Source organism: Pygoscelis adeliae, unplaced genomic scaffold (genome assembly GCF_000699105.1).
Source record: "Pygoscelis adeliae isolate BGI_AS28 unplaced genomic scaffold, ASM69910v1 Scaffold227, whole genome shotgun sequence".
Lineage (NCBI taxonomy): Eukaryota > Metazoa > Chordata > Aves > Sphenisciformes > Spheniscidae > Pygoscelis > Pygoscelis adeliae.
Window position 1 is genome coordinate 1,566,144 of NW_008825100.1, and position 21,025 is coordinate 1,587,168.

General features: G+C 36.1%; 1 protein-coding gene across 2 annotated transcripts; it reads left to right on the plus strand.

The window, feature by feature from the left end:
- The first annotated feature begins 1,511 nt into the window (after window positions 1–1,511).
- On the plus strand, window positions 1,512–16,694 carry ZNF148 (zinc finger protein 148). 2 transcript variants are annotated; one of them, XM_009327129.1, is made up of 6 exons: window positions 1,512–1,851; window positions 3,058–3,183; window positions 6,247–6,370; window positions 7,040–7,123; window positions 13,064–13,182; window positions 13,521–16,694. In XM_009327129.1, exons 1-6 carry the CDS (start codon window positions 1,522–1,524, stop codon window positions 15,111–15,113), a joined length of 2,376 nt encoding a protein of 791 aa, XP_009325404.1. In that variant the 5' UTR covers window positions 1,512–1,521; the 3' UTR covers window positions 15,114–16,694. The 2 variants fall into 2 exon arrangements, with proteins under 2 accessions (XP_009325404.1, XP_009325405.1); XM_009327130.1 differs by lacking the exon at window positions 3,058–3,183 and having other exon boundaries at window positions 1,522–1,851.
- The last annotated feature ends 4,331 nt before the right edge of the window (window positions 16,695–21,025 follow it).

Here is a 21,025-nt window from a genome sequence, read left to right on the forward strand (position 1 = left end):
AAATGTTTAAGATACATTGAGAATTTTCAAAAGATTGGAAAGTGATCTAATGGATCAAACTGAAAATTAAAATTTCGACATTTCATGTACATTTGTTTGATCCAGTCTTTTTGCTTGTTGGCAGGCCGTTAAACTGGCAGGGGGTTATAGTGGTGCAGTTCTGCAGGGTGATGGCCCTGCCAATTCTAGGCAGAGAGACTTAATTTCTTTGGTTATGAGTTGATGTCATTGAGAGTTGCAGGGAAAGAAGCATAGCCTCTGATTTAAAACTGAAATGGAGATGGAGCCTTTCATCATGCTGCACCCTTAGGGGGTCAGAATTTGAAGCTGATGACTAGCAATATACCAACATCACAGTTATATCGTAATTCTGAATGCCTCAAAATCAAAGGTGCTGATGCTATTGTAATACTCCGCAAGATACCCACCTTGTGCTTTGGCTAGGCCTGCTCTCTGTTGTCCAGCTCCGCTGTGCCTCTGCTCCCATCCCTGAGTCTGCTGTAGCCTTCGTACAGCCTTTGCCCTCCAGCTGTGGGGAGAGAGAGGGATGGAGGAGGGACATCTGTCTGTCTGTCTGTGTCTGAAAGGAGTAGACCAGAGCACTGTGGAATGGGTAGAAGTTACGGGCCTGGGGAACAGGGTGAAGGAGGCTGGCTGCTGTGACTGGACATGCAGTACGCCAAGGAGAAGAATCATCTCACGACTGCCTTGCATGTATAATAATAAGTAGAATAAGTAGATGCTGCCACTTCCAGCTTCACAAAAGCCTGCTGCCTTGTTAAAAATTGTTAAAAAACAATTAATAATGCCATGACACTTGTTGGAATATTATGATTTTATTATCTATCTGTATATCATGTCAATGTAATGGTATTGCTATTCATGACTGGAATTCATATTTCCTGATGAATGCTCCTGCTTAGTGGGTGTGAAAGTGAATGCCTTTTTTATAAACAGATTTGACCTCTCTATAATCTTTCTCTGACATATACCTTTAGCCAGAAAGTTGCCTTTTCTCTCACTTGCGGATATTAAGATGTTCCAGCAGCTACAGTATGCCCTGGGGTAGCAGTAGTGAAAGGGCACTAAAAGGACAAGGAAGTAGGGAGAACAGGACCAATATGAAAGAGGCATTTGTAAAAGACAGTCAAAACGGGAAAAGGGAACAGAGTAAAAAGGGCACACAGGAAAAAAAACATTTTCTAAGGAATGAGAAGGAGGAATTAGCTATCACTTAATTACCAGAATTTTGCCAGTAATCAGAAGGCACTTCGATTTGAAATTTTTTATTTGAAAGTGTTTGTGTACATGTGCATGTGTTTAAAAGGAGAATCTTTTCATGTTGGACCAAGATATCCAACTTTTCGCTTTTATTTGGATATCAATTTTAGGAATGCATGTGTGTATGTAGAGTACTGACCAAGTTCTTATAAATCGTTTTTTCAGTAAAAATTTTAAGCAAGAGCACCAATTGTAGATGTTTACTATTAAAACTTTCTTTGTAGGTTATTGCACTTAAGAATGAACATTGAAGACAAGCTGGGAGGATTATTTCTTAAATGTGGTGGCATAGACCAAATGCAGTCATCCAGGGCTATGGTAGGGATGGGTGCAGTATCTGACCAGTCTGGAGTATCGGGAGAACGGCAAGAGGCAGTGCTTCAGGATCGGACTATGGCGCACCAAGAAATTCTTGCAACAGATGAAGTGTTACAGGAAAGTGAACTTCGACAGCAAGAGATGATTTCACATGATGAACTCATGGTCCATGAGGAGACGGTAAAAAATGATGATGACATGGATACGCAAGATAGACTTCCTCAAGGGCTGCAGTATGCTGTTAATGTCCCTGTAAGCAATTTCTTTGTGAAATATTGGAGAAATTACTAGGAAGCTTGATCTGGTAGTCTAATCCTACTCTGGCAAGAATCTATTAATTGCTTGTTTAGATTTTGATTATCAAAATATTTATGAATGGATGCTATTTATGAAAATGTCATTTGCCTCTGGCTGTGGATAAATTTTGCCAATTAAGTATAATCTTTAAGTATCTGTTTTATAAATATTCTATAAGCAAGCTGTTACCATAGAAGTAATGTGTTAAAATGTGCTCTTTTAAAAATATTTAATGTTCGAGGGTAACTACAAACCAGAATAAATAGCGTTATTAAAAGGTGCATACTGTTTATGCTGTTCATAGTACTATTTAGTTTCTTTTGCTATAGGAAGCATCTTGTATGTTTTCAAAGTATGTGGACGCTTCGCAGTTGCATTCACACTGCAGGTTGGACTGTGACACTTCATACATGACCATAAATATGCCCCTCCTCGATATCTCATAGAAGGTGTATCTCAGCTTTCCCAGAGAGAATATAGATGACTTCCTTTTTGAAAACAGAGCATCTGTCTGTAATGCAGCACATCATCACTGTTACCCTTCAAACATAAAGGATAATTACCAGGACTTTAAAAGCAGATAGCCTTATACACGAAGAATAATCTTTAGAAAGGTAGCATTGTTAAAACACTACTCTGTTAGCTGTAGATCAGGTGATTCAGGCATTAGAAAAATGTAAGAGTATCATGCTCTTTATTAAAGTTTACCTTAGATTATTTTTTGGAAAAAACTTCATTAGCACTATTCTTGTTTTCTTAAAAAATACTTCTGTCTTAAATATATAATAAACTATTCCGTTAAATCTTGCATTGACAACACACGGACTAAAGTAAAATAGGTATGAAAAACTGAATGGTTTTACAGATGGAAGTGATTTTAATACAAGAACTGATCTCAAAATCACCATAGGTCAGAAGGAGAAAAGACTTTGGGAGATGAATGAAAAGATACATCAAAATGTCACTGTAGAAATTAACTATGCCCTTTTTATTTAAGATACTTATTATTCCTTTCACTTAAATTTCTGAAAGAATGAAGCCACAAGATAATTCCCTTAGAAAAAGGTTTTCTGTTTCAGCAGTTTGTCATCTTCTAAAATTGAAAAATTGCTTTTCTGTAGTGAGAACCTTACCTGAAACTGGCACTTGGTATCTTAACAGATCAGTGTAAAGCAAGAAATTACCTTTACTGATGCATCTGAACAACAGAAACGAGACAAAAAACAAATACGAGAGCCAGTAGATTTGCAGAAAAAGAAGAAAAGAAAACAGCGTTCACCAGCAAAAGTAAGACATTGATTTGGCAAAACCAAGATTAAAAGAACCTGAAGATTTGGTTGACTATGACTAATTTCATTAGCATTTGAAGTAGTTAGGCTGGAAATTGTTTGTTTGCTCAGTAAAGATGCAGTTCTGAAGTTCACCAGAGACCCAAAACAAAAACTGATATAACAGTGTTTTTCTTTGAACTCCTTTTAGCAACATGAACCCTTGACATATTTTAACATCTGTCTCCAGGCAGTTCTCTCTCCAAATATTTTTTTTTAAATTATGAGTCAGTAGCTTTGTAGACAATTTATAAATCATTACTCTGTATCTATCTAATAATAGTTGTGCTTTTCTGTAAGCCTGATAATTTTATATGCTTCATGCATAGTAGTGAAAAGTTTTTAAAAAGAAATCTAAAACGATAGTTTTGAAAATTCTAAAAAGTTTACTAATATATATAAAATAATTTACCAGTAGGGAATATTCCTGTGGTCATAATCATCTTCATATATGTATTTATTTATATCAAAAGATTCTTACCATAGCTGCTGGTTTGTTACTTCAAAATTTGTTTTGTAGATCCATTCATGAAGAGTATGTATCCCTGTATGTCTGAAAACAATTTTCTTCTATTGAGACGCACTTCAGATAAATCCAGAATCATTTCACCTCATGAGGTAGCAGTGTTATATCTTCTAGTAATTCCCCAAATCAGTATTAATCTTCAGACTTAAAACAGAACATATACAGGCTGCTCTGATAGGCAAAACTCAGTTATACGTGATCACACAGCAGCATTAAAATAAGGCTACTCTGAAATCAACCCAGACTGTGTATACATTGAAGGAAAACTCACCCTAACACCAAGAAAAACTCCAAAACCTCCTTTTGTTGGCCTGGGAGTGGGACCCCTCAGTCCTCCTCAAAGCACTGTCAAATTAGGTTGCACCTGTAGTATTCTTAGAAAGTTGAGAAATTGTTTCAGATTGGGTGCGGAAGCAAGTTCCAAATCCTGTGCATCAAGATACTTCTCCCTTTGATAGGAAAAGGAGATCTAGGTTGAGTACCTCCACAGATCACTTCCATGGAAACATGGCAAGGCAGTAGAGGCATGTGTCCCTCTTTCTACAGACGTGTACTTGCATGCTTCCTTTTTATCTCCCAATCTGTCAGTGTTAGTCTTTGACATGACAAAAGATTGAAAAATGATCAGGAGAATCGCTAAACAGGTTCTTTCGCAGTCTCTCTTCCCCTTTTTTTCAAACTTGTCAGAGTAGAAAGGCTGAAAGAAGTTGAAGGACTGACATAGGTGAGAGCCTACAGCAGTTTAAGTTAGTATTCCCAGAGTAATGTGGTTGATTTTCCATCCAAACAGCAGCTGGGACTTTTACAAATGGAAGTCAATTAACATACCGAAACATTTTAAATTTTATTTTATATTAACGTAGTCATCATATAAATAAAAAGTCAATAGCTTTTATGAATCCTGTCTACTTTTCCCTCTTCCATGCACACAAACACACGTGCACGCGCATACACACACGCACGCACACACGCACGCACAAACTTTTTGTTGCTTTTATTAGGAAAACTGCACTGACAAAGTTAACTTTCTTCATTTAAGAGGTGGTACAATGAATGGATGCAGTAGAACAGCCCAGGTTCAGGATAACCGTGAAATTAAGTGTATTTTCTGCACAATTATTTTAAAATTTCAATATTCTATATGAAAAACATTTCATAACATGTATTTAAATTTATTTTAAATAACCAGTCAGTGTTTCATTAGCTGTATGTTGTTACAGAACAGAATTTTTATAATTGTCTGTATCTGTGACTTACTGGAGCTGTAACGTACCAATCTTCCAAACGTATGAATGTGCTTGTCCTTCAGAGTGAATGCACAAGAATTTGTTAGCTCGAGACTTTCACTCTTGCTGAGTTTTGATGCAGCAGAATTAAAAATTGTTTAAGTAGATCCTACAGTATTTGCTACTATTGCATAGATAACTATTTCAGTTATTGACTCTCTCTTTCTCATCACTGTCATTATCATAAAACCTGAAACATTGTAGCTAATCAAGTTGCAGATGTGTTTCCCCAGCAGACTTTTATTTTTTGTTAATAACAAGGGACTAAACTGTTTTACTTAAGGTTACTTAAGCTCTTCTTTATAGTTCTGTTTCCAGTTAAGTAAGACTTTTGGAAATGTAATTTGTTTACTGGATTTCTTACTCTCTTGCCAGAGATAGTAGAGAGTTTGGGGTTTGGTGGGGTTTCGGGGTATTTTTTTTTTTGACAAATTAGAGAAAACCTGTGATGAGCTTTATTGAATAAGGTAGATACGGTGCAATTTTTTTCATTTAAGTTTTTTCAACTTTATAAGAAAGTAGCGGCTTGCTTTGACAGCAAAGCAATTGCGTGTGGCAAGTTGAATTCGTCAAAGAGATGCTCTAATATGTATATTGAGTGAGCAATATTTTATTGAGGGGAAAACTTGAAAGGGGAGAAGAATAATACTATTTTCTTGGTTGTTTGGCTTTGGGGTTTTGGTTTTTAAAATACAATTTTGTCACCAAGACTCTTGGTATTATGTAGATATAGATAATTTGTATGACTATCCTGGATAAGTTTTAATGCCTTTTAGCAAACATTAACAATCTTGGTTTGAAAAAAGACTATAACTTTTCACTTTTGCTTTAAAATATGATTATCCATGGTTCAGTGCCCAGAGGTGGTTTGGTTACTTTGCATCCTTTCCAACAGACGGACAAAGTAAACAGTAGCATATAAAGTGACTCAGCTGTGAATAGGGGAGCTCTAAGCTGATTTTCCATGAGCTGCTTTTGTCTCCGTCCTGTAGAAATCTCTCTTAATACACAACGAGACACAAGTTGGATTGGACTGCAATTGGAAATGTATACTAAAAGCCTAACACATAGCTTTGTAGAAATTAGCATTGTTTTACCTGAAATATTTAAATTTTCTGCATCGAAAAAATTAATGTGGTTTTTTTTTTTGTAGTTAATAAGACATCTTTAGAGGGTAGTGTGAGAACAAATTTTACTCTTTTTAAAATAGATCCTTACAATAAATGAGGATGGATCACTTGGTCTGAAAACCCACAAATCTCATGTTTGTGAGCATTGCAATGCTGCCTTTAGAACCAACTACCATTTACAGAGACATGTCTTCATTCATACAGGTACTGCTTGACTTCAAATTTGTCTTTTCTACTATATAAAGAGTTGTTTACTTATGTTAAAAATGTTTTCAGCTCTATGCGAATTTCAGTTTTAAGAGTGTAGCTAACTTGGCATCTAAGCTTAGAGATTCCATGCACCAAAGTGTCAAAAGAATACCAGAAAAAAAAAAAAAAATCAACATATGTTTAATAAACTGAAGACCTAGCTGTTTACAAGGTTTCTTTTCTTTCTTTATCAGAAAGTAATGGGTTGACTTGTAGCCTAAGTGCCAAAATTGACCCCTTTGTAAAATGTGCTCCGGCTGCTTATTTGCCTGATGAGGTATCTCTCTGGTTCGGAGAAGTGAAAAAGGTACTTACTATTATAATAGCTTGCCAGTATCCTGAATGCAGTCTTATGCCAGCATCGTGATTGATCTTGTTGATGAGGAAATTACAGCCATTTCGGATCACTCTTCTGTGCTAGTCTTAATGTGACTCTTAGGCTCGTGGAAAGAATTCTGCAGTTCATATACTTAGTAAGGCTAATGTTTTTTGGTATTAGAGTATTTTTGGAATTCGCTCAGATGCTGGTTTTTTTAATAGACATTTTAATATTCCTCAAAAGTAGTTATCAGAAACAACAGTGTGTAGTTATTAACTTATGGATGTGGAATTATATTGTTCAAGGTGAAAAACCATTTCAGTGCAGTCAGTGCGACATGCGTTTCATACAGAAGTACCTGCTACAGAGGCATGAGAAGATTCATACTGGTGAGTATAGTGCCTTGAGTATCTTTACTGGCGTGCTTAAAAACTGTTTCCCCACTCAGGCAAGGTTTCTGGTAATAAGTATGCAGCCTAAAACCCTGTTGTAGTTTGTCTTAACTTAACAGATATTATAAAACTTTAAAAAGCAAATTAGTTTTGTGCTTTCAACTTGCTCCACTTTTCTTTGGCTGTAAAGTGAGTATAAAATCTAGTAAGCAAATCTGAAAGTAGTATTCTATAAATAACCCCAGAGTAGCAAATCCTGAAGTTTGTGCATTCATAAAAGTCAAGGTTTGTTAAGCAGTTCTATCTTTTGTTGTATCAAATTAATTCAGACAACGGGGACTTCCAAATTACATTTCAGTAGATTTATCTGTCTATTTGTTTATTTATTTATTTTGGAATTTGATGGAAAAGTGCCAGGACTAAAATGGCCAAAATGCCTAACCCCAAAGGTATTGGTATCAGCTTTACTTCGCACTTTTTTTTTTCTTTTTTGATAGTCAGAACTGTTCTAAAAATAAGAGCCTTAGTTTAAAAATACGCAATATAGGTCAAATAAGGCCCGAAGTTTTAAGCCAAAGAGAGTTAAAGTTTGTACATGTTTATTTTTTTATCTTCTTGCACCGCACAAAACCACATTCTTTAACAGGTTTGGCTTCATTGGGTTTTTGGCATTTTGGTGCATGGCCTTTCATTCCCTCTTTAAATATTTTGTAATATGGTCCCTCTGGACTAGATGCCAATTTCTCAGCCTCTTTTTCAGAAAAGCAGAGCTGGTGAATGTGCACAGTGTTTCTTGGCTGTAGCATTTAAATGGATATGAAAGCTACTAACACGCAGTGCAGTGTGTGCGTGTGTAAGAGTTGAGAGGGAGAAAAAACTCTGCAAAATGAGTTTTCAGAGCAGTGTACAGGGAGTTACATGCACAAATGCCCTGTTGTTTATGGGATTTTTGTATCCTAGGTTGCCATGAGTCCAGACTAAGTAGGTTTCCTTCAGCCAGTCAGCCACAGAAGAGTCCTCCATTCTTCTGTCTAGTGTCTTTGTTCTGCTCCTAGTCTTTCCTCTGGCTCTGAATTGGTGAACCATGCTGCCTTCACTTTGTGTAGATATTATTCTTGAAAAGAATGCTCATTCACTCTCTTCCGTCTATCTGCCCATCCCACCCCCCCAAAAAAAGGCAAAAATTTAAGTGCAGTCTTCATGTTTTTCAGAAGATTTTTTTTTTTTATTTTTAATGAGGATTATTCCCTGTATGTGGCTTTGAAAATGAGAGTCTGGGCAATATAGTTAATTAACACTTGACTGCAAATATTTTATAAATGGATGTAATTATCTTTTTAAATTCAACTTTTAGCTCTAATGAGAATTCTGTGTTGACTGTAAGCTTTGGAGGGAGGGTGTGGTGGTGGTGGTGGGGTTGCAGGTTTTTTTGCCAGCTCTTACATATACTACTCTTTGTTTAGCAGAGAATAAGCTGCCATTTAACAAATTAACCATATTGTTATCTGACTTTTTAGATAACTGTTTTCCTCCTTTCCTCAGCATCCTGAGGTATAGTTTGGTTGTTTCTCAGAAAATTGAAGATGGTGATTGTGTTTAAATTGTTGAATTATGGGTGTTTTCCTAGGTGACAACTAGTAGCTGGTTAGGAGAAAACATGTAAGACCCAGCTTCCAGGAGTGGAAAAAGCTTTCTTGAAGTCCATTTAGTTAGCAAGTATTTGCCTACTGCTTAATTTTTGAATTAGCCCAGTTACAGTATAGCTAATTAGCATTCTACGTACCTGTCTGGGCTTTCACTTCTATATGACAGTATTCACTACTGGGCCTTAGCTGTTTGTGTAGCATTACTCTGTTGTTCAGGACTGCGTAATTGAACCCATCCAGAAAAGCTGAATTTTCAGCTTGCTTCTCTCACCAGAAGGTGAGCAGTGGGTCTGTGTTTCACTTTGATGGAAGTAAAGGAAAGCTCTCTTTGTATTATTCATACTCTTTTAAGAAATAGTCCTTATAAATTCAATATTGTATTTTTTTCTTTTTATTTTGCATCTTTATCTCTCTGAATGACCACTTTTAGCACCAGCTTTTGTACAGTGTTCAAAACACTGATGAAGAACAGGATGTTTCTTACTCTTTAAAAGATGTTTATCAAATTTTCCTGTTTCTTTTAAGCCAACTGAAGACAGTGGTAACACTTAGAAGCCCCATTTTATGCCTGTTACAAGCCCTGAATTTACAGGTGCTCCAGCGAGTTCCAGTGTGATTTGAATTCGGTTCTCTGAACCACTCCTTCAAATGAAATGTTATGAGAGAGTTAGGAAGCAATCAATGAACAGCCTTATTCTGTGTAAATAATTAAATAGTTGCATCTAAAAGCAGACATTGCATTAATACAAAATTCACTTACTAGAAATAATTGTATGTAGAGGAGGGCAGCAGTGCTAGAACGCTGCTGCTAAACTTGTCATTAATGGTACAGAAAATCACCATTTCAATTGTAAGAGAGGGAAGAGTCATTGGTACACAAATATTTTCATATTTTGAGTTTATTAGGCTCACGAAGATGCTGAATGGTTTTTTGGTTGGTTCCCCCCCAAATATGTCTGCTTTCTTTTTGCTTAGGGATGTTTCTATACACCATACCCACTCGTGCATTCATGTGTCCTAATTCTGTAACCCACCCTACTTTCCATTTTAAACACAAAAAATGAGATTACGTATTAAAAAAAATAAAGCAACATTGGGGTTAACAATTCAAGCGCCTTATTATTCAGTCATGCTGCTTTTTTATTGCCTTCCTTGGTATTTTATAATTTGTATTTTGTCTGTTTAGATTTTAAAATACCTGGGGGTTTATAATTGTTACAGCCTTCATACACATAGTATTTGTACTACACTTTATAAATAGTTCTATTGCTCAGTTTTAGTAGATTTCCAACGTAGACACAAAACATAGGCTGTTTCCGTAAATAATGCAGATTATTGTATTGTATTTTTAAATTTTTACTCTTTTTTTCTACGTCTGATTCTTTCCCACTCACCAAGACGTTTCAGAAAAATATGTCCTGGATTGTCCCTACATTAGCAATAAGTTATTATTAATGATCTCCTCCATTTGCAATAGATCCTGTTTGAAAAGTACAACAAGATTTCAGAAGGCATCTGAAGTTTCAGGCTTCTGCTAGGAAGAAATTATTACAGGAAGCATGTCTTCATATTAATTTTTAATCTTTTTCTAATATTATCTTCCTTATGAAGACTAAAGCAAGAATTAAGTACAGTATCAGTTTCACAAAGTGTTTCTTAATCTTACTTCCAGAGTGTTCTGGAATTCTATTGAACAAGACTATTTTCTGTGTTGTACTGAGTAATTCAAGGGCAGTGTCCCCAGACTTCTCTTCCTGTTGAGGCACGGCCAGCACTGCCTTCGTATGTACTCTCAAAGTCTTCAAAATAGCTGGTGGTGGTAGTACTCTACAACAAAAAACCTCAGAAGCCCTGTTTGGCCCTATTTAAGCCTTGAAAAGGGAACAGGTAGCTGGGAGAGTCTGCTGCCAGTAAATAGCCGTCTCAAGTAGGCAAATGCTAAGGAACTCTGTGACCATTCACTTACAGGTATAAGGCTGAAGGTAAGTGTATCAACGAAGCGTTCTGCATTCAAGACTTCTTGGGGTAGCGGGATAGCTCCTTAGAGGGCTCTTCAGAGCTAGAACAGGACTGAGCTGTCTTGCTGCTCTAACTTGGTTTGGCTTCTGTAAGGCTCAGGGTAGTTTTCATCCCAAACAGCTGCTCCTTTCTCTAAAAAAGTTTAAGATGTGAAAGCAAACTTCCAGACAATGTAAGGAGAGTTGTTCAAAGGGGCGACTTAAAAGAAACATGAAGTAGAATAGTGGAGCAAAGGGAAAGAAAACAGTAAGTAACAAGGATTAAGTAGTTGTCTTCAGGAACGGAAGGGTTCCCGTGTATTAAACTAGAACAACGAGACCTAAACCTCTTGCCTCATCTTCTTTAGAAGTGAAGACAGGGATTGGAATTTGATTCAGAAAGTCTCAACAGGCTTGGTGCAAGTAAAACACCGTATTTGTAAGGGTGCCTAACGAATAAAGAGAACATGAAGAATGAAACTGGAGTTTGAAAGTTAAGAAATAGGCCAGAGAGGAGGATTTGCTTATAGACAGTACTAGAGAGGATTATACGATAGGCGTTATAATTTATAAAGGGTGCTGAAAAAAGCAAAATTCTATGGTGATTATTAATAAGCAAGAAATGGTAAAAGTTAGTCTCTGACTAAATGTGAAAGAAGAGTTAGGATGCTGAGGTTGTGAGCCTGTAGAAAAAGAACTGATGGAAGCTGAGAGATCTTAGGAGAGGAGAGAATTTGGTTTAGGAGAGAATAAATTGGAATAATTTCATCCAAGAAAGGGATTGGCTGAGAAGCCACATGGAGAGGTAAGAATTAATAATTGGAAATAGGGCATAGGCTTACAAAGAGAGAAGTTTAGAAATTGCTTGGAATTAAAAAGGTTGAAACTCTGGGCATTAATGATCTGACTAGGAGCAAATGTGGGTGATACAGATACCTTCCATTCTAGTTTCTATAAATACTGGCATCTTATTTTAAGGTACCGTATTTCTATTTGTAGAAGGATGTGGCTAAATATCTCTATTCTAAATGGAAAATACACACTCTTAACAACATTTTAAATAATAAAATAAAATGTATTAACATTTTAATAATTAATTATTAGTAATAATAAAATTAGTTAATAAAATAATTTTCAAGAATAAAACTAGCTCAGAAAAATAGAAATAGTCTGCATATTTCTGGAAACAAAAGATAGACGGTTTATATCCCAAAAATCAGTATCCAGAACAAAGAGGATGTTGACAGATGCTGCCAAGACAATCCCTGATCTCTATGTCAGTGCAAAAGATATCATAGTGAATATTCAGGGGAAAGATTACTGTTGTTCAGGGTGAGTTCTGTTAAGTAATAGTGAGCTTTTGTAAAAGCAAACCTAACTTTTCAATGCACTTGGAATTTTTAGGTTTTGTCAGAGAAGCCTAGAAAATAAAAATATCAGAGGGAAGATGTAAGGCAAAAGTTAAAAGAAATATAAAGATAGAGTTACTACATGTTCTGAAAGGATCATTGCAGGGCTTCTTTGTGAGGAAAAATGAGGGGAGAACTGAAGATGTATTCAGGGCAATGAATATTGTCTGAACAAATATTTCATGAAAGTAAACAACAAACAAAACAGCCAAACAGAAAAACCTGTGAGTTTGCCAGCGTCAGTTCAGCTACAGAGGTTTCTTGTTTTCAGCTTAATTTTCAAAATAAAATATTTTTCAATTAATTAATTTTTAAAAACAAAAATAAAACAAATAAATTTGCGTTCCAACCAAAATTTTAGGATTTTTTTCAGAGCAGTTATTTCAATTCTAAATACAGATAAAGGAAAACAAATTATGGAAAATACAGAGTACCCTACAAAAAATTTAAATTAAAAGCTTGGAAATGCATAATTTTCTTCTAGAAGGGATTGGTTTGTGTTAAATGTGTTGGTGAGAGAATTGAGGTATTTTTATACAATCTTCTGCCCTAAAAAAAATTCTGTAGCAGCAGTTTAGGAAGGCTATCTTTGTAGTTCTTCATTTGTTAGGTTTAAGACAGATATCTGCACCTACATTAGAAAGAGGGGGAGAGAATCTAGTTTTAAGGGTTTTTAGTGTAAAAGTTTACAATAATTTTGAAGCATCAGCTACCGAGTCCTGGGAAAATAGTGATGTGAGCAAGCCCTATGTTATTTTTCAACAGCAACAGACTAAGACCTCTTCTTTATTACTTCTAGTAGAGAATGTAGTATTTGACCTGGTAATGTATGGAAGAACACCGATTTATTTTTTTAGATTAATATTGCTACGTGTTTTTTATCAGGTGAGAAGCCATTTCGTTGTGATGAATGTGGTATGAGGTTTATTCAGAAGTATCACATGGAAAGGCACAAAAGAACTCACAGCGGCGAGAAGCCTTACCAGTGTGAATATTGTTTGCAGGTAAGATGACTAAATGAAATCTTTCGCAATTAAAAAACAAAACACCAGTCAATTCCCAAGTAGAACAGATAGGACTTTCTCCAGGTGTTGTAGTCATGTGCATACTAATAAATGTATAAGGAATGTTTTTGCTGTTAAGGTGGGCAGTCTTGGTGCACAGGTGGAACAGAGTCACAACTGTCTGCACTTGATTTTATTGATTATATACTGTTGTTTGACACTTCATTAGAAGTTGGTAAAGTGGATGTATTGTCAAGTAAATTTGTTAGAATGAAAGGTTTCTTTTCTTTCTGCTAATATATTTATTTTCCTATAATAATAATAAACATCTTTTGCAGTATTTCTCCAGGACTGATCGTGTGCTGAAACATAAACGTATGTGCCATGAGAACCGCGACAAGAAACCGAACAGAAGTGCCACCAAAGTTGGCTTTTTGCCATCGGAGGAAGATTCTGGTTTCTCTACGCCTATGAAAGACAGCTCCTTGCCAAAGAAGAAAAGGCAGAAAACAGAGAAAACAAAATCTGGGGGTAAGGAAAGTACAGATAAATCAGAACAGAAGAAGGACAAAAATGACTATTTGCCTTTGTACTCTTCTAGTACTAAAGTAAAAGATGAATATATGGTAGCGGAATATGCTGTTGAGATGCCCCATTCTTCGGTCAGCGGGACACACTTAGAAGAAGCAAATTCTGGAGAAATACACCCACCTAAGCTCGTTCTCAAAAAAGTTAACAGCAAGAGGAGTCTGAAACAGCCACTTGAGCAAAGTCAAACCATTTCACCTTTATCCACATACGAAGACAACAAGGTTTCAAAGTATGCCTTTGAGCTTGTGGATAAGCAAAGTTTACTGGACTCTGAGGGTAATACTGACATTGATCAAGTTGACACGTTACAGGAAGGGCCCAGTAAACCTGTACACAGCAGCACTAATTATGATGATGCAATGCAATTTTTAAAGAAAAAGAGGTATCTACAAGCAGCTAGTAATAACAGTAGAGAATATGCCTTGAATGTAAGTACCATAGCGTCTCAACCTTCAGTAACACAGGCAGCTGTGGCCAGCGTCATTGATGAAACTGCTACAGCCTCAATATTAGACACACAAGCACTGAATGTTGAAATTAAAGGTAACCATGACAAAAATGTCATTCCAGATGAGGTACTGCAAACTCTGTTAGATCATTATTCACACAAGGCTAATGGACAACATGAGATATCTTTCAGTGTGGCTGACACTGAGGTGACCTCCAGTATATCAATCAATTCTTCTGAAGTATCTGAGGTCACCCAATCTGAGACAGTTGGAACAAGCTCTCAAGCTTCCTCATCAGATAAAGCTAGTATGTTACAAGAATATTCAAAGTTTTTACAACAAGCTTTGGACAGAACTAGCCAAAATGATGCCTATTTGAACAACCCGAGCCTTAATTTTGTGACTGATAACCAGACTCTTACAACCCAGCCAGCATTTCCTTCCATGGAGAAGGTCTACACGTCTATACCCGTCAATAGCTTTCGATCGGGAATGAACTCTCCATTAAGAACAACTCCAGACAAGTCTCATTTTGGACTAATGGTTGGCGATTCGCAGCACCCTTTTCCCTTTTCAGGTGATGAGGCAAATCATTCTTCTTCCTCCTCTACACAGGACTTCTTGGATCAAGTAACTTCTCAGAAGAAAGCAGAGGCACAGCCTGTTCATCAAGCATATCAAATTAGCTCCTTTGAGCAGCCCTTTAGAGCTCAGTACCATGGGGCAAGAGCTGGAATATCATCTCAGTTTAGCACTGCCAATGGACAGGTGAACCTTCGGGGACCAGGGACAAGTGCTGATTTCCCAGAATTTCCCTTGGTGAATGTAAATGATAGCAGAGCTGGGATGACTTCTTCACCTGATGCCACAACGGGCCAGACTTTTGGCTAAGAAATCTTTGTAAATAATACTGGCACTTTAGAACACATTTGTCAAAAGGGGGTTGCTCTGTATAAGATGGAGTTCTGTACAGCTTTTAAGAGCGCTATGTTAAAACAAAAGTAAGCTGATATTAGCAAGACCAATAACTGCTTCTTTTTTTTTTCTTTTTTTTTTTTTGGTTAGTCACCAGTCATTGAACTGCCTGATGTTGGTGCCCCTATCAAAGGCAGTTTATTATTCACTTGTTTGAATCCAGAAAATATTTTACCTTCTATGAAATTTAAAATAAACAAAATCCCCAGGTAAGACTTTCCCCCATGATTGTTTCCTTACTGGTTTCCTTGTATGCTTTGGGAGGACAGTTTATTGTCTGATGCTATTCATATTGTCATTTCTAAGCTTGTCAGCATAGTCATTGCTCTTCAGCAGGGAATCAACATGTACTAAACACACAGAATAAACAGTAAGTTTCAAAGTCAAGCAAATATGGCTTTAAAAAATGGCATTTTCTAGAAAAATAATCTTTCTTCCATCTCTCTCAAAAATAATTTTAGACCATGTGCCCTTTATTTCTGCTTTGCATTACCTTGAGTTGTGTTTGGAGGAAAAAATGAATTCTGATAGACTAACTCTACTATTTAAAAGTCTAATTAATTTAAAAATACTTTAAACACTTTTTAAAGCGAAATGCCTAACTGCTAAAGCCTTTACTTCATTCCTGAAGTAATGTGTATTTCTTTGTACAGCTGAATCTAGATGTAACTTTTTAATGACTTTTTCATACGCAGATATCAAGATTTTGAAGTTTTAGTTAAAATACTATGTAGATGACATTCCCAATTGCATAATGCTTACACAAACTGTGTATTCCAAGATTTAAAAGCTTAATTGTACCTTACCCTACATACTCACAATGATTAACATAGAGCACTTAGTCAACTTGATAGTTTTTGATTTCTCAAAAAATAAAAACATTTTTAGATTTTTAGGTTTGATATGGTTGCATCATTTTAATCTCATACAGCTCCAATTACTCTTTTCAGTATACATTGAGATTGGGTATTCTTAGCTTCTGTAAAAACTGTTTTAATTCTCTGTCTAGGATTTTGACAATTCAGATCGTTAAATTTATTGAAGTATCCCCGAAAGCTGAAGAAGTGGGCATTCAAATTCCCTATCTTTTTAGTGTTTGCTTAGTGAAAGTCATTACAATTTTACCAACCAAAACCGCTGAATAATGCTAGTGGACAGGATTTCTTTTTCCAGCATAGGCGAGTGATCAGAAGTTTTTGTTGCGTTTCACAGTATAAATAAACTACAAAGTTTATTCCTGTGCCATGAATATGTTTTTTTGAATAGTACTTTGTCTTGAAGTATGCAGTATGGTACGATAAGTAGTTCTGTGTGCATTTTTAAGGTGGTAAGGTTTGAGTAGCATAACTATCGTGTAGTTTAAGTTAACAAGTTACAGATTTTTTGAACTGTATGTTCGTTCTATTGCACCTTCCCTAAAGGGACACTGTCTGGTAGTCTAAGGCAGTTTAAGCCTAATGTAGGCTGATTAACCAGGGAAAAACACACACACGTACACACCCCCACGTGTATATATATATATATATATAGGTATGTATGTATATGTTTTGTTGTTCGTTTGTTTGTTTGTTTGTTTTTTTAAATAGGGTTTCATACATCCTTTTACAGCACTATTGCTAGCTGGTATCTCTCAGATGAAGCCATCAGCTAGGAGAAAAGACTGTGTCTCAAGGGGCTAAAATATATCCTGTCTTTGAAGACAGGACTTGAGCAGGACGTACAACGGTTCCCACCTTTTCCCAAAGCAGTAGCAATATTTTTCTTAATTTTCATTACTAGGAAACTGATCCCACTCTGTCTCTTTTCCCTTACGGTATCACTATTACAGCACTAACTTCACGTGGTACACTTGAGGGAGAAAGTGCATTTGTTATCCATAGCTTGCTTCTTGTATTGACAAGAAATACAATTTACGTAAACTTCTTACTTGGTACTTTTGTATAAGGAAACAGGTTCTGTTTTGATTCATTGACCCTGTGTATAATATAGAAAGGTGTTTCAGCGTGCTATGACTTACCAGTAATTTTGTCTGAGTGTTTGGCCCTGAGTTAAGAAGAATGAGCATCAAGGGAGAATAGTAAATTCCTTATGGATTATTAATGATACATGTAAAAAAAAGTCTTTGAAAGAATGTTTTTAAACTGATTCATGTCTCTGTTTTTCTTCCTTTATGGTCAGTTTGGTTTTTTGACTTTCCATTCTAGTTTGCACAGACATACTACTTACGGCCCCTATATCCCAGGAAGCCACCTCTTGTAACGCATGTTTCGTTTTCCGTGTTTCATTTCCATGACATCCTAGCTTGTGCTGCCTGAATAATACTGTGTTGGCATCTTTGTTCTAATGTCCTGTTGTTGCAAGTAGGTGGCCATTAATAGTACTATTTGTTAAATACAACAAGCAGCAAAAGCCAAAATAAAATAAAAGGGCTAGATTTCTGCATTTCTCTGGCCCCGTAGGGAGGTAAGAGGAACAAAGCCTGCTTCTCCCGAAGGAGATTGACTCAGCTTTATTTTAAAAAGTTATTGCATTGATACTCTGCTGTGAGAAAGTGACTGAGGAGTAGAAGGGAGTAGCTCTCGCTCCATGCCATCTTCACACTTAGGAATCGCTGCTTGGGTGCGTGAGTGAGCAAGCTATTGTACGGAGTGAAGGAATTAGCTCTTCCCCGGAGCGAAGTGGGAATCAGATGAGGAACTGTTACTCCCTAGCAGCTCATTCCCCAGCCTGCTGCTGAGCCGTTACAGCTATACTCTGTGCCTTAGGACAGGTTGTGAAGTCCCCGTCTAGCCCACAGGGACTATCTCGTAGGGTTCCTCCACATGTACAATTAAAGCAGTGGTGTGAGTAGTTGATCTGCTGATGCTTGAAACTTTCTGTACTGGAGGAGTTAACCAAATATACTGCTATGATTTCCTGAGTACATGCCCTTTTATTCTGGAATAAGTGTGTATGTAGTTCTAGGAGGTTTAACTATGTAAAAAGCTCTTGCTTGTTTAATAATTACATTATTTAATAACATTTTCTACTGCTCGTGTTTTGCTGCTTTTAATCTGCTACAGGTGCACACTCTTCATTTTGATGTGGTCAGTGTTTTCATTTTTGTTAGTTTTCCGTGTATGTCTGGAAAAAAGCGACTTTGGTTTTCTGTTCTGTTCTTGTACAGATATTGTTCAGTTGGTCAGCATAAGGCTGGGGCGAGCATTTCTATTCCGCAGAGCTAACAACAGACATTCTTACTTAAAGGTCATGCAAGCACTGAATGTGTATGTGTGTGTAAGGTGGAATTTTTTGGGGATATCTCCTAGTGATAGAGCAGTGATGATTTTAAAAAAGAGGAAATTGATGACATTTATTACCAAACTATATATATACACACACGCGCGCGCGAAATACGTGTGTGTATATATACGCACATATTAATAGACCATATTTTGGTCCTAAATTACTTGACAGTGTCCCTTTTAGCATGAATCCTTTGATATGTTTTACCATTAATATAACAGACAGTGAAGGAATCAGCTTGTAATGGCATACTAATAGGCATTTACATTTTCTTCATTTGATTTGAGAATGGATTAATCATAAATTACAAGGTTTGGGGAGAAGGATTAACCTTGTATATCACTGTATGTTGGTTTATGAATAACAACATAAACAATTTAAATTGGATGATAAAAGAACTATGTTTATGATCTTGTGTCTCCTAGTGTTGTCTTTAGGAAAATTGTGTTTCAAGAAGAAAATAGGACAAGGAAGTATTCCTGTGAAATAACACTTGTATTATTTTTATATTGTACTTGTCAATTTTTAGGATGACGGGAGCTTTTCGTTGTTAATTGAGAAGTACAGTAAAATCTTGCTAATTCGCTGACCGCTAATCAGAGCATCCGATAGGTTTATACACCCCCCATGGTCTCTTCCCCACCTCTCTGCAATGGTCTAAAAAGTACTGTAGCGAGGTCTCATATTAGTAATACTGTACTACTTCACCCAAGTATACTACAGAATCTATACTAGTATACTGGGAGGTAGAAGAAGTCTTGAAAACTAAATTACAGTTGTCAAAATAAATGAACAAAGTACATTTTGTGATGTGACATCTTGCTTTTATTGCCTGCTTCTTCACTATTTTCAAAATTGTCATTTGTAAAGGGTTTCTAAGGCATTGCTGCGAATTATTGGGGTTCTACTGTCACTTTTGGAGTTTATTCTAAAGTATTCCTGTTCTCCTATGAAAACTTTCCACCTGGACAGATACATTATATTCCATGCTTGGTCAGAATATTTTTATAGTATTTGTATCCTATGTAGTAACTATTTGAAACGAACCAGAACATTTGGATGAATCCACTCTGAATTTTGCAGCATTGGATTACTTATGTATGTATATTTGCTAACTTTTCCTGGCTTTGAGAGCTTTGATTTTTGTTCTTCTTTGTTTGCTTGTTTAAATACCATTACAAATCGCAGGGAAAATCCTAATACTCCTGGGAATCCGTTTGGAAATTTTAACAGGCAGAAATATGCTTATGCAGTCGGTACCAGTACGCATGTGAACTTTCAAATTACATGGTTGGTACTGAAGCAAATGAATAATGTTACAGTTTCCTAGTGTTAAATGTTTTACTAAAATGAAGCCTTGTAACTTTGAAAGTTCATTCAACTTACGGTAATGCATGTTTATGTTAGGCATGTAATGCATTTAGCTGAAACTCACTTTGCAAAGGACAAGTACTAAGAAAGTATTACTGCTAATGAAAGACATGTCTTTAAGTTAAAATTTAAACTTTTGTTCAATTTCAATTTGCTTTGTGTCAGGGAAATAAATTTATAGTCGCTTTTGCTCTACTCAGCATATAAAACCTTACGTTTCCTTTTTGAAATTACATCTTTTGGTAGGAAACACAAACTGAGGCAAGCAAACATTTCTAAGAGTTGTTTCTTGCTTTCCTTAATCCAATGGATGGAAAGGTAATATTGTGTAAACAACATTGTTTTATTTTTTTATGCAATATCATGCTGTAAATATGATCTATCAAATAAGGATGTACCTATGATTGAATCTTTGATTCTGCACAGCTAGAGTTTATATATAAATATAAATGTGTCTTGACAATCAAGGACTTCTGTCAGTCTTCCTTTATGATGTTTCTTATTGTTATGCATTCCATTTGTTTGACTTGAGTATTTGTATTGTCTGTAAAGTATGTAATGTTTTTATAGCTTGTTTAAAAAACAAACAAAAAAGCCTGTAAATACATACGAACTGATCACAGTACCGCTCTGTTAGAAGGCATGTGATGATGTACTGTTTGTAAGCAATAATATACGACAGTGCTAACTTTACAAGTAGCACAAGGATAAGTTCCAAAAATACGTTTGGGAGTCAATAGCCTTGTTTGAGTTAATGAATATTCTTAATCATTTTTTATAAATAAATTCAAATGTCCTCCTGCTGGAGTATATAACGTTGTTTACACAGCACAATTTCAGTCACAGAGGGGACAGTCTTTAGATCTATGGCTTCATCCATACACACTTTTGAGTAAGAAATGAATGGCTTGGCTGCACTTCTGCAAGATGAGGAAGACTGCAAAAGTTGAATAGCTGTGTCTCTAAAGGATGAGAGATACTATTCTGCTTCTGTGCTGATTCCTGACAATTCCTCTACTTAAATTTGGAGTCTTTAAGTCCTGATATTGAACTGATGAGACTTGGGCCTCCCGTAGAAAGGAGTAGTTCTCTTCTTATTTCATATGCAGATAAACAGTGAACTTGTAAGTCACCTCTTCCTTTGAGTTGCGTATTTTTCAAATTATGAGCTA

Coding starts and splice junctions, on each gene's coding strand:
- ZNF148 (XM_009327129.1), top strand. CDS start 1,522: ATGAACATTGAAGACAAGCTGGGAGGATTATTTCTTAAATGTGGTGGC. Junction 6,371..7,039: donor ACATGTCTTCATTCATACAG/GTACTGCTTGAC, acceptor ATATTGTTCAAG/GTGAAAAACCATTTCAGTGC. Junction 7,124..13,063: donor GCATGAGAAGATTCATACTG/GTGAGTATAGTG, acceptor GTTTTTTATCAG/GTGAGAAGCCATTTCGTTGT.